At 44.3% G+C, this 12,732-nt stretch overlaps 1 protein-coding gene across 1 annotated transcript in view; it reads right to left on the reverse strand.

Moving 5' to 3' along the window:
* Window positions 1–12,732, reverse strand: part of LOC124802793 (lipase member H-B) — an 89,421-nt gene that overhangs the window by 55,743 nt on the left and 20,946 nt on the right. Inside the window, exon 3 of the mRNA XM_047263795.1 lies at window positions 4,427–4,672. Within this exon, the coding sequence (XP_047119751.1) occupies window positions 4,427–4,672 (246 nt within the window). The remainder of the gene's footprint in view (window positions 1–4,426; window positions 4,673–12,732) is intronic.

A 12,732-nucleotide genomic window follows, 5' to 3' on the forward strand; every position in this document is an offset into this window, starting at 1 on the left:
CAGTTGCTCGGCTACCATTGACCAGACATTTTCAGTTGGTGAGAGATCTGGAGAATATGCTGGCCAGGGCAGCAGTCGAACGTTTTCTGTATCCAGAAAGGCCCGTACAGGACCTGCAACATGCGGTCATGCATTATCCTGCTGAAATGTTGGGTTTCGCAGTGATCGAATGAAGGGTCGAGCCACGGGTCGTAATACATCTGAAATGTAACGTCCACGGTTCAAAGTGCCGTCAATGCGAACAAGAGCTGACCGAGACGTGTAACCAATGGTACCCCATACCATCACGCCGGGTGATACGCCAATATGGCGATGACGAATACACGCTTCCAAAGTGCGTTCAGCGCGATGTCGACAAAACACGGATGCGACCATCATGATGCTGTAAACAGAACCTGGATTCATCCGAAAAAATGATGTTTTGTCATTCGTGCACCCAGGTTCGTCGTTGAGTACACCATCGCAGGCGCTCCTGCGTTGCACCACAGCCATAGTCTCCGAGCTGATAGTCCATGCTGCTGCAAACGTCGTCGAACTGTTCGTGCAGATGGTTGTTGTCTTGCAAACGTCCCCATCTGTTGACTCAGGGATCGAGACGTGGCTGCACGGTCCGTTACAGCCATGCGGATAAGATGCCTGTCATCTCGACTGCTGGTGATTCGAGGGCGTTGGGATCCAGCACGGCGTCCGTATTACCCTCCTGAACCCACCGATTTCATATTCTGCTAACAGTCATTGGATCTCGACCAACGCGGGCAGCAATGTCGCGATACGATAAACCGCAATCGCGATAGGCTACAATCCGTCCGTTATTAAGTCGGAAACATGATGGTACGCATTTCTCCTCCTTACACGAGGCATCACAACAACGTTTCACCAGGCAACGCCTGTCAACTGCTGTTTGTGTATGAGAAATCGGTTGGAAACTTTCCTCATGTCAGCACGTTGTATGTGTAGCCACCGGCGCCAACCTTGTGTGAATACTCTGAAAAGCTAATCATTTGCATATCACAGCATCTTCTTCCTGTCGGTTAAATTTCGCGTCTGTAGCACGTCATCTTCGTGGTGTAGCAATTTTAATAGCCAGTAGTGTAGTTGGACGGTTGTGTCTAGTAAACAAGATGGACTTGGCGACGTTTAGTAAAAGCAAATAAATTATGTTTGTTTCTGTGGTAATTTTAGGGTAATGTTTACGTGTGACTTCTAGTGAAGGAACCACCACAGCTAAACCAAAACCAGGAATACCTCATGTACTGATAGTGAGGGACCATTGAACACTGCGGAGGATGGTTGTAAAAAATCAATAGCGTTTTCCAAAGTGCTACTGGAAGTGTTATATTAAAGGAGGAAAAAAATTTTTTTTCAGTCCAGAACACTGTTCTCCACAACACTGCCCATATAGATATGGCCAAATTAGGATTAGTTCCATAATTACTGTTATTCCATAGATCTTTGAAAGGAGTAAATGTAATGCACGGAATCGAACCATTCCGTATTAATGAAATTAGTACTGTAACTGCGTACTCAAAATAAATCTGTAAATGGAACAGATCGAAGACAAAAAACGAAACTGAAGTACATGGCGAAAAGAACTGCCATAACGGAATAATATAAACTGCAATTGGAAAAGAAAGAGACCATTGCAAGTGAGCAAGGAAGTCTTACATATTAATTTAAACACAATATATGGAGAAATCTGGCCATGACGGGGAATACAAGATATAAGCATCTACTGCAAATAGCAGTGGAAATTTATCACTTGTTGGACTACTCACAGAAATTAATGGACCGAAGGACGTTCACTGTGTTAAACGACACATGAGCAATCTGTTTGTAAAGATCGATTCACATTTGGATCAGCTTAAAAAGGATGATTACTAACAACCGAATGCCCATTCTTGGAATTTAAAACTGACAAAATAACTAAATTTAATGGGCAATTTTTTTTAAAAAATTGGAAACTTTCAACTCTGTACAGAAATTCCGTAATAATTTGAAGGAAAGACTTGGTGGCGTACACCCAGGAAAATACGGTATCCTTTAGCGATAGTGTAATGCAGGAAACGAACGGAAAAATTGAAATCCTCGAATGCTTTCCACTAGAAGAATTGCAGGAAAGAACAGAGCTAACTGTTAAAGCAATAAAAGATATTTTTACAGAAAAAAATTAGAATATTAGAATTCGAGAACATAACTTCTTTGTATTTAACAAAATTACTGGTTGGAAAAAGAAGTAGATGATTCGGATGTAGGTTTAAATTATAAGTTAAAAATTAAGCTAAATATTATTAAAGCAACACGAAACAAAAATAAAGAGAGGGTTGTTTACTGCGTGTAAAGGTATAAGCAAAAATTAATAAAAGTTTTTGCACGAGACAATTTGTCTTATTTGCTACCCTACAAAAAATCCTAAGAAATCTCTTATTTACGATTACCTTCATGTGTGCGTTTTGCATGGGACAAGTGGGTTGCTGGGTGATCTCGAAAAGTATATAAAACTAGGTAGCTGGAAGAGTAGGAATCCTTGTTTCGTACCTACATGAAAATTCCTAAATAAATAGGCCATGTTCTGTCACTTGGATTTTTTTTTTCAATTTCACACAGTTTAATCACGTCTAGTGTAATAACATAGTGTTAGACTTACCTCGGGCAGGCAAGTTTGATAGTGACATCATACTTTGCCGATCATATTGAGCTATAAAATATTTTCATTAAGATAAGGTTGGCACACATATAGAGAAGTCCATCTTGGTAGTGATAAAGATAATTAATTGGGCAATAAAATAAATTCTAAACAAAAACTAACATTTCCTAGGATAACAACAGAAGGTCACAAATTTGATCGTAAACAAACATAGAATAACAGCCCAAGTGGCGCACTGGGAGGGGTGAGGGAGGAGTGGCAGGTGCAGTTGGTTTACATGATGGTCATAAATCATTGCGCCCATATTCCCTTTGCTGCAGTAATATCAATGTGTTTAACCCTTTCAGACCCTCTGGTTACAATTGTCTACATTAACTTTTACTGCGTCTTAGCTGCAGTAGAAATATTTTTTCCCGATGGAAACCTGAGGTACACGTTTTTGAATGTTCAACATTTACATCATGCGCAAGTGCTACCAACTGTTCGGTATCACTACGAAACTAGCATAAAATCAACGTAGAAGTGCGCAGCAGCTCGTGATCACCAGAATACATGGACGTGACTGGTTCGCTATATTCCACTGTACAATTGAATATTGTTTTTGCTATTTTGCATGGTAACTATTGAATGAACATTTTACTATTTATTGCAATAGAAAGTATTTCGTAATTAGTTATTTTAGTCCATAAAATGAAACCAAGTGTACAAAGTCTGTTTTCAAGAAAGGTATATACCGGGTGATCAAAAAGTCAGTATACATTTGAAAACTTAATAAACCACGGAATAATGTAGATAGAGAGTTACAAATTGACACACATGCTTGGGATGAGATTAGGTTTTATTAGAACCAAAAAAAAGAAAGTATTGCTCGACTCGTGAAATATCTCTTGCGCGCGTCGTTTGGTGATGATCGTGTGCTCAGCCGCCACTTTCGTCATGCTTGGCCTCCCAGGTCCCCAGACCTCAGTCCGTGCGATTATTGGATTTGGGGTTACCTGAAGTCGCAAGTGTATCGTGATCGACCGACATCTCTAGGGATGCTGAAAGACAACATCCGACGCCAATGCCTCACCATAACTCCGGACATGCTTTACAGTGCTGTTTACAACATTATTCCTCGACTGCAGCTATTGTTGAGGAATGATGGTGGACATATTGAGCATTTCCTGTAAAGAACATCATCTTTGCTTTGTCTTACTTTGTTATGCTAATTATTGCTATTCTGATCAGATGAAGCGCCATCTGTCGGACAGTTTTTGAACTTTTGTATTTTTTTTTTTTTTTTTTTTTTTTCTAATAAAACCCCATGTCATTCCAAGCATGTGTGTCAATTTGTAGCTCTCTATCTACATTATTCCGTGATTTATTCAGTTTTCAAATTTATACTGACTTTTTGATCACCCGGTACTTTTGTATGAATCTTGCGTGTAAAATCATTAAAAAAAATCACCTAAGAGCATTATCACATAAAGAAGAGTTTTCCATTTTCCAGAAAAAAATGAATTCTGAAAGTTTTAATATACTTCTTATGAGAATACTACATCCCTTCGTTGTCACTCGGTAATTGTGTGACCACATCTGAAGTGTACCTACACTGTTACACAGACATAAATGTGCCTGGTGTTGGTTATGCAGATCCTGAAGCCAAATAAATGCCTTAGGTGAATAACTGGGAAGTCACACATCTATCATATCTTCCGCCCATTGGTAAAGGAGTCCGGTGCTGAAGATGCGGAAATGGGAGTTGGCAGAGGTTGCAAGACGGGATTACACGGCACGTACCTATGATCTTGTCCATCCTGCGGGACAGGTGGTTGCTCATCATGCCGCAGATGTGGGCGCCCAGGGAGTGGCCGACGCAGGTGATGCGCGAGGCGGCGGCGCCGTGGTAGGTGAGGTGGGCGTACAGCTGCGCCGAGCACTGCGCCACCAGCCGCGTGTTGCTGATGGCCGACAGGTAGCACGGGAAGTACGTCAGCGGCTCCCAGTCCACCGTGAACACGTTGTGGTCGCCGCGGCTCAAGTAGGCTGCACAAGGGCGAGGCGCTGCGGTCAGCGAACGGTTAAATCTAAATCTTCATCCTTACACTGAGGTGACAAGAGTCGTGGGATACCTCCCAATATCGTGTCGGACCTCCTTATAGTGCAACAGGTCGACGTGGCGTGGGCTCAACGAGTTGTTAGTTAGGGGTCCCATGCAGGAATATTGAGCCGTGCTGCCTCTACAGCCAACAACAACTGCGGAAGTGTTGCCAGTGCAGGATTTTGTGCACGAACTGACCTCTCGATCACGTCACATGAATGTGCTGTGGGACTCGTGTCGGGCGATCTGGGTGGCCAAATCATTTGCTCGAATCGTCCGGAATGATCAAACCAATCGCGAACAGTTGCGGCCTGGTGATATGGCACATTGTCATCCATAAAAATTCCATCGTTATTTGGAAACATGAAGTCCAAATAGCTGGACATTGCTATTTCCAGTCAGTGATCCAAGAAACAACATTATGGAGCCACCACAAGTTTCCACAGTCCCTTGTTGACAACTTGGGCCCGTGAGGTCTGTGGCACCCCTGAACCCTACCATCAGCTCTTAGCAACTGAAATTGCGACTCATCTGGTCAGGCCACGGTTTCTCAAGGTGCAACCGTTATTGTTGAGGTGCTGCAGGCGATGTGGCGCCGTTAGCAAAGAGACTGTCGTCGCTCGTCTGCTGCCATACTATATTAACGCCAAATTTCGCCGCATTGTCCTAACGGATGGGTTCGTGGTTCGTTCCACATTGATTTCTAAGGTCATTTCATGCAGTGTTGCTTGTCTCTTAGCACTGACAATTCTATGGAAATGCTGCTGCTCCAGGTCGTTAAATGAAGGCCGTCGACCAATGCGTTGTCCATGGTGAAAGGTATTGCCTGAAATTTTGCATCCACGGCACGCTCTTGAGATTGTGAGTCTCGGAAGATTAAATTCCCTAATTTCCGAAATGGAATGTTCCATGCGTCTAACTCGAACTACCATTCCGCGTTGAAAGTCGTTTAATTTCCGTCGTGTGGCCACAATCACCTCCGAAACCTTTTCACATGAACCAGCTGAGTACAAGCAACAGCTCCGCTAATGCACTGGCCTTTTATAAACTGTGTACACGATACTACCGCCGTACATGTTTACAGATCGCAATCCCACGACTTTTGTCACCTCAGTGTACACCGTTAGCCAGCTTGTGGTATGTGGCGGATGGTGCCTTATAATACACAAGCTGAAGGACGAAAGTAATTTTCTCATGGTGTTTCACCGTCAAGTAATATTGTTCGATGAAACGTGGACTGTACATCAAAGAACTTACAAAATGTAACTAAAAAAAATATGCAATGAGATGAACATAAATGACACATACAATGAAATTTTCACTCTGCAACGGCGTGTGCCCTGATATGAAACTTCCTGGCAGATTAAAACTGTGTGCCGGGCCGAGACTCGAAGTCGGGACCTTTGCCTTTCGCGGGCAAGTGCTCTACCAACTGAGCTACCCATGCACCACTCACGCCCCGTCTTCACAGCCTTAATTGCGCCAGTACCTCGTCTCGTACCTTCCAAACTTCGCAGAAGCTCGCCTGAGAACCGTGCAGAACTAGCAGACCTGGAAGAAAAGATATTGTGGAGACATGACTTAGCCATAGCCTGGGGGATGTTTCTAGAATGAAATTTTCACTCTGCAGCGGAATGTGCGCTGGTATGAAACTTCGTGGCAGATTAAAACTGTGAGCCGGACTGAGACTCGAACTCGGGACCTTAGAAGCATCCCCCAGGCTTTGGCTAAGCCATGTCTCCGCAATATGCTTTCTTCCAGGAGTGCTAGTTCTGCAAGGTTCTCAGGAGAGCTTCTGTGAAGTTTGGAAGGTGCGAGACGAGGTACTGGCGCAATTAAGGCTGTGAGGACGGGGCGTGAGTCGTGCATGGGTAGCTCAGTTGGTAGAGCACTTGCCCGCGAAAGGCAAAGGTCCCGAGTTCGAGTCTCAGTCCGGCACACAGTTTTAATCTGCCAGGAAGTTTCAGAAATGACACCTTTATTCAAAGACGATAACTACACTGAAGTCATTGGGATTGGTATTAATACGGCGTGCAATCACCACGGACGGCAATGTGTGGTCTCGAACATGCTCCCATTCTAGACACAAGGCTGGTAAGGAGTTTTGGCGGTTGGGCGTTCAAAATGGTTCAAATGAGTCTAAGCACTATGGGACTTAACATGTGAGGTCATCAGTCCCCTAGACTTAGAACTACTTAAACGTAACTAACCTAAGGACATCACACACATTCATGCCCGAGGCAGGATTAGAACCTGCGCCCGTAGCAGCCGCGTGGTTCTGGACTGAAGCCCCTAGAACAGCTCGGCCACCGCGGCAGGCGGTTGGGTGTTCCGTTCCTCCACCAGCGCAGTTGACTGCTGGTGCATGTCCACTTGCTGCAGTACATCTCCCCAGGGGATTACAGAGACGGTCAGTGGGATTTGAAGTCGGAGAAACGGGCAGGCCAGTCTATTCGGCGAATATCCTCTCGTTTCAAGAGCTCCTCCACCCGCGCTGTTCGATCCTGTCTCTCGTTGTCATCCATAAAAATGAAGTCAGGGCCGAATGCCCCCCTCCCCCCCCCCCCCCCCCCAGGAAATGACACGCATGGGGAAGGAGCACAGCGTTGCAATAACGCTGACTGGTGAGTGTGGTATGTTCAAAGATTTTGAGCTCAGTCGGTGCATTAAACATAACACCTCCCCACACCATGACAACAGGACCATCGAAACGATGATGTTCGACAATGTTCCTGAGTGCTTTTCGTATCCCGACGTCTCAAATGGTTCAAATGGCTCTGAGCACTATGGGACGTAATATCTGAGGTCATCAGTCCCCTAGAACTTAGAACTACTTAAACCTAACTAACCTAAGAACATCACATACATCAATGCCCGAGGCAGGATTCGAACCTGCGACCGTAACGGTCGCGCGGTTCCAGTCTGAAGCGCCTAGAACCGCTCGGCCACAACGGCCGGCCCCGACGTTTCGCTGTATGGGGGTACGTCCAGCAGTGTCGAACATGATCGGTTTGGAGGTTCAGGTGTTTTAGTGTGGGGGCGTAGAGACCTCCAATTATTTTAACACGAAGAGCTCACCGGTAAACGTGTAAGTAGGCTGTTTAGGTTTTTATGTTGGTAACGCCACGTAGCGCTCTGTGTGAAAATCACTGACTGTGCTGTGTGCAGTCTATGGCTGGTTGGCATTGTTGGAATATTCGCTATTGTAGTGCTGGGCAGTTGGATGTGAACAGCGTGTAGCGTTGTGCAGTTGGAGGTGAGCAGCTAGCAGTGGTGGATGTGGGGAGAGAGATGGCAGAATTTTGAGAGCTGACGATCTGGACGTGTGTCCATCAGAAAGCGTAAATCTGTAATACTGGATATCATGAACTGATATAATAACTTTTGAATATTATTAGGGTAAATACATTGTTTGTTCTCTATCAAAATCTTTCATTTAAATCTTTCACTTTCCAACTGTGCCTATCAGTAGTTAGCGCCTTCAGTAGTTAGAATCTTTTATTTATCTGGCAGTAGTGGCGCTCGCTGTATTGTAGTAGTTCGAGTAACGAAGATTTTTGTGAGGTAAGTGATTCATGAAAGGTATAGGTTATTGTTAGTCAGGGCCATTCTTTTGGGGGGATTTTTGAAAGTCAGATTGCGTTGCGCTAAAAATATTGTGTGTCAGTTTAGTGTTGATCAGAATAGGTAAAGAGCGAAATGTCTGAGTACGTTCAGTTTTACTCAGCTGTTTGAAAATCAAATAAAGTGAGAGGTTTATCAGCAAAGTCATTTATAATTTTTCTAATATGACGTTTCAAACGTTATTGTAGTACAGTACTCGTTCCCCATGTGCGTCTTTCGAGAGATTCATTCGGCCCTAGCTTCATGGCTGACAGTGCGCGACCCGGCCGCACCGAGCAGTGGAGGTGGACTAGCTCTTGGAACGAGAGGATATTCGCCGAATAGGCTGGCCTACCCACTTCCTCGACTTAAATCTCATCGACATCGTGTAGGGTATGTTGTATAGCTGCATTGCAGCACGTCCTCTTGCACCAAAGGCGATCCACCAGTTGTCAGCCGCCCTGCTGGAGGAATCTAAGTTCATACCACAAGAACATCTTACCAACCTTCACCCTAGCATCGGCGTGCATTGCCGTCTGTGGTGAACACACACCCTACTACGAACCGTGTTCCGCCATTTGTAATGTCCTTCAATGTAATTATTGTCTTTGAATAAAAGTGTCATTTCTGTTCGCCTCATTATGCATTTCTTTCAATTACCTTCTGTAGTATGCTGTAGCGGTTGCTTCTTTGTGCCGGCTGTTGTGTCTGAGCGGTTCTAGGCACTTCAGCCCGGAACCGCGCTGCTGCTACGGTCGCAGGTTCGAATCCTGCCTCGGGCATGGATGTGTGTGATGTCCTGAGGTTAGTTCGGTTTAAGTAGTTCTAAGATCTACGGGACTGATGACCTCAGACGGTAGGTCCCATAGTGCTTAGAGCCATTTGAACTTTTTTGCTTCTTTGTACGGTTCAAGTTCATCGAGCTATGTTACTTGGCAGTGAGACATCACGCAAAAGTTACTTTCATTCAAGTTTTGCACACACTGCATAAAACAAAAATCTTTTGCCTCATTCTCTCGAATCTGAAATCTCCAACCTTCCAGTCTGTTTCCCACAGTTCGTGCCCGCTTTGTAGATAAGCTTGTAACATACACTGAACAGCCAATACATAATGACCACCTACCGTTAGTCCATCATCAGAATGACCACCTACCGTTAGTCCATCATCAGAATGACCACCTACCGTTAGTCCATCATCAGAATGCAGCACACGACGATTCTCCATGGTGTGCATTCGAAAGGTATTTTTCCGGAGGTATGTTGTAGCAGTTGTGGTATCTGTGTCCTAAGACGACGAGGTCGATAGTCTGCGATATACGCTGCCAAAGACATCACCTGCCGTCGGCAACGGCCACCCACGAACGATCACATGGATTTGTCCTCTCGCACCATGCATAACGTAAAACGGGCCGCCTAGCCAGCATGTACTCACTTTGTATTCTGCTGTTTTCTATTGTCTACCTCGTTGACACTGTGCATTCGTGACTGGGATGCTTAATGGATCCCACTTTCTCGATCGTTGTTGTTGTTTGTTGTGGTCTTCAGTCCTGAGACTGGTTTGATGCAGCTCTCCATGCTACTCTATCCTGTGCAAGCTTCTTCATCTCCCAGCACCTACTGCAGCCTACATCCTTCTCAATCTGCTTTGTGTATTCATCTCTTGGTCTCCGTCTACGATTTTTACCCTCCACGCTGCCCTCCAATACTAAATTGGTCATCCCTTGATGCCTCAGAACATGTCCTACCAACCGTTCCCTTCTTCTAATCAAGTTGTGCCACAAACTCCTCTTCTCCCCAATTCTATTCAATACCTCCTCATTAGTTATGTGATCTACCCATCTAATCTTCAGCATTCTTCTGTAGCACCACATTTCGAAAGCTTCTATTCTATTCTTGTCTAAACTATTTATCGTCTATGTTTCACTTCCATACATGGCTACACTCCATACAAATACTTTCAGAAACGACATCCTGACACTTAAATCTATACTCGATGTTAACAAAATTCTCTTCTTCAGAAATGCTTTCCTTGCCATTGCCAGTCTACATTTCATATCCTCTCTACTTCGACCATCATCACTTATTTTGCCTCCCAAATGGCAAAACTCCTTTACTACTTTAAGTGTCGAAAAATGGTTCAAATGGCTCTGAGCACTATGGGACTTAACATCTCTGGTCATCAGTCCCCTACAACTTAGAACTACTTAAACCTAACTAACCTAAGGACATCACACACATCCACGCCCGAGGCAGGATTCGAACCTGCGACCGTAGCAGTCGCGCGGTTCGGGACTGAGCGCCTGAACCGCTAGACCACCGCGGCCGGCCTTTAAGTGTCTCACTTCCTAATCTAATTCCCTCAGCATCACCCGACTTAATTCGACTTCATTCCATTATCCTCATTTTGAATTTCTTGGTGTTCATCTTATATCCTCCTTTCAAGACACTGTCCATTCCGTTCAACTGCCCTTCCAAGTCCTTTGCTGTCTCTGACAGAATTACAATCACTCCCTTCCCAACCACTGCTTCCCTTTCGTGCCCCTCGACTCTTATAACTGCCATCTGATTTCTGTACAAATTGTAAATAGCCTTTCGCTCCCTGTATTTTACCCTGCTACCTTCATTATTTGAAAGAGAGCATTCCAGTCAACATTGTCAAAAGCTTTCTCTAAGTCTACAAATGCTACAAACGTAGGTTTGCCTTTCCTTAATCTTTCTTCTAAGAAAAGTCGTAGGGTCAGTATTGCCTCACGTGTTCCAACATTTCTACGGAATCCAAACTGATCTTCCCCGAGGTCCGCTTCTACCAGTTTTTCCATTCGTCTGTAAAGAATTCGTGTTAGTATTTTGCAGCTGTGACTTATTAAACTGATAGTTTGGTAATTTTCACATCTGTCAACACCTGCTTTCTTTGGGATTGGAATTATTATATTCTTCTTGAAGTTTGAGGGTATTTCACCCGTCTCATACATCTTGCTCACCAGCTGGTAGAGTTTTGTCAGGACTGGCTCACCCAAGGCCGTCAGTAGTTCTAATCGAATGATGTCTACTCCAGGGGCCTTGTTTCGACTCAGGTCTTTCAGTGCTTTGTCAAACTCTTCACGGAGTATCGAATCTCCCATTTCATCTTCATCTACATCCTCTTCGATTTCCATAATATTGTCCTCAAGTAGATCGCCCTTGTATAGACCCTCTATATACTCCTTCCACCTTTCTGCTTTCCCTTCTTTGCTTAGAACTGGGTTTCCATCTGAGCTCTTGATATTCATACAAGTCGTTCTCTTATCCCCAAAGGTCTCTTTAATTTTCCTGTAGGCAGTATCTATCTTACCCCTCGTGAGATAAACCTCTACATCCTTACATTTGTCCTCTAGCGATCCCTGCTTAGCCATTTTGCACTTCTTGTCGATCTCATTTTTGCGACGTTTGTATTCCTTTTTCCCTGCTTCACTTACTGCATTTTTGTATTTTCTCCTTTCATCAATTATATTCAGTATCTCTTCAGTTACCCAAGGATTTCTACTAGCCCTCGTCTTTTTACCTACTTGATCCTCTGCTGCCTTCACTATTTCATTCCTCAAAGCTACCCATTCTTCTTCTACTGTATTTCTTTCCCCCATTCCTGTCAATTGTTCCCTTATGCTTCCCCTGAAACTCTGTAAAACCTCTGGTTCTTTCAGTTTATCCAGGTCCCACCTCCTTAAATTCCCACCTTTTTGCAGTTTCTTCAGTTTTAATCTACATTTCATAACCAATAAATTGTGGCCAGAGTCCACATCTGCCCTAGGAAATGTCTTACAATTTAAAAGCTGGTTCCTAAATCTCTGTCTTACCATTACATAATCTATCTGAAACCCTCTAGTATCGTTATAACTTTACAATGACCCAACAAGGATCGGTTTACTGAACTGTCAAGTGATAATAATTGTGTAACCATCCTTACTGTATAGTAACAAATGTTTGTTGCAGTTTAACATGAGTAATACTAGATGTCTACGCAGAGGTCACGTAAAAAGAATCTGTCGGCTGTGAGAGTGGAGTTGGCGCCGGGTAGCGTCCCAGATGCGTTCCTTGTGACACACACAGTCATATTGCTGGAATATGCCATCTGTATTAGAGAAGACATGAAGCATGAAGGGTTGTCCGCAGTAATGTTCGCACAGGAAATATCTGTCATGATGAGAGTCGTAAAACTGCCGTAGGCTACGGTAGACTACCGTAAGTAAAACGTTGTTTATGTCAATTTTCCTAGAAGTTTTGTTCAGTTCCGATCGCAACGCGTTGTCCGTCCGTTAACTGTGTTGCACATGTAACGGGCCGGCCGAAGTGGCCGTGCGGTTAAAGGCGCTGCAGTCTGGAACCGCAAGACCGCTACGGTCGCAGGTTCGAATCCTGCCTCGGG

This window comes from Schistocerca piceifrons, chromosome 6 (genome assembly GCF_021461385.2).
Source record: "Schistocerca piceifrons isolate TAMUIC-IGC-003096 chromosome 6, iqSchPice1.1, whole genome shotgun sequence".
Classification (NCBI taxonomy): Eukaryota; Metazoa; Arthropoda; class Insecta; order Orthoptera; family Acrididae; genus Schistocerca; species Schistocerca piceifrons.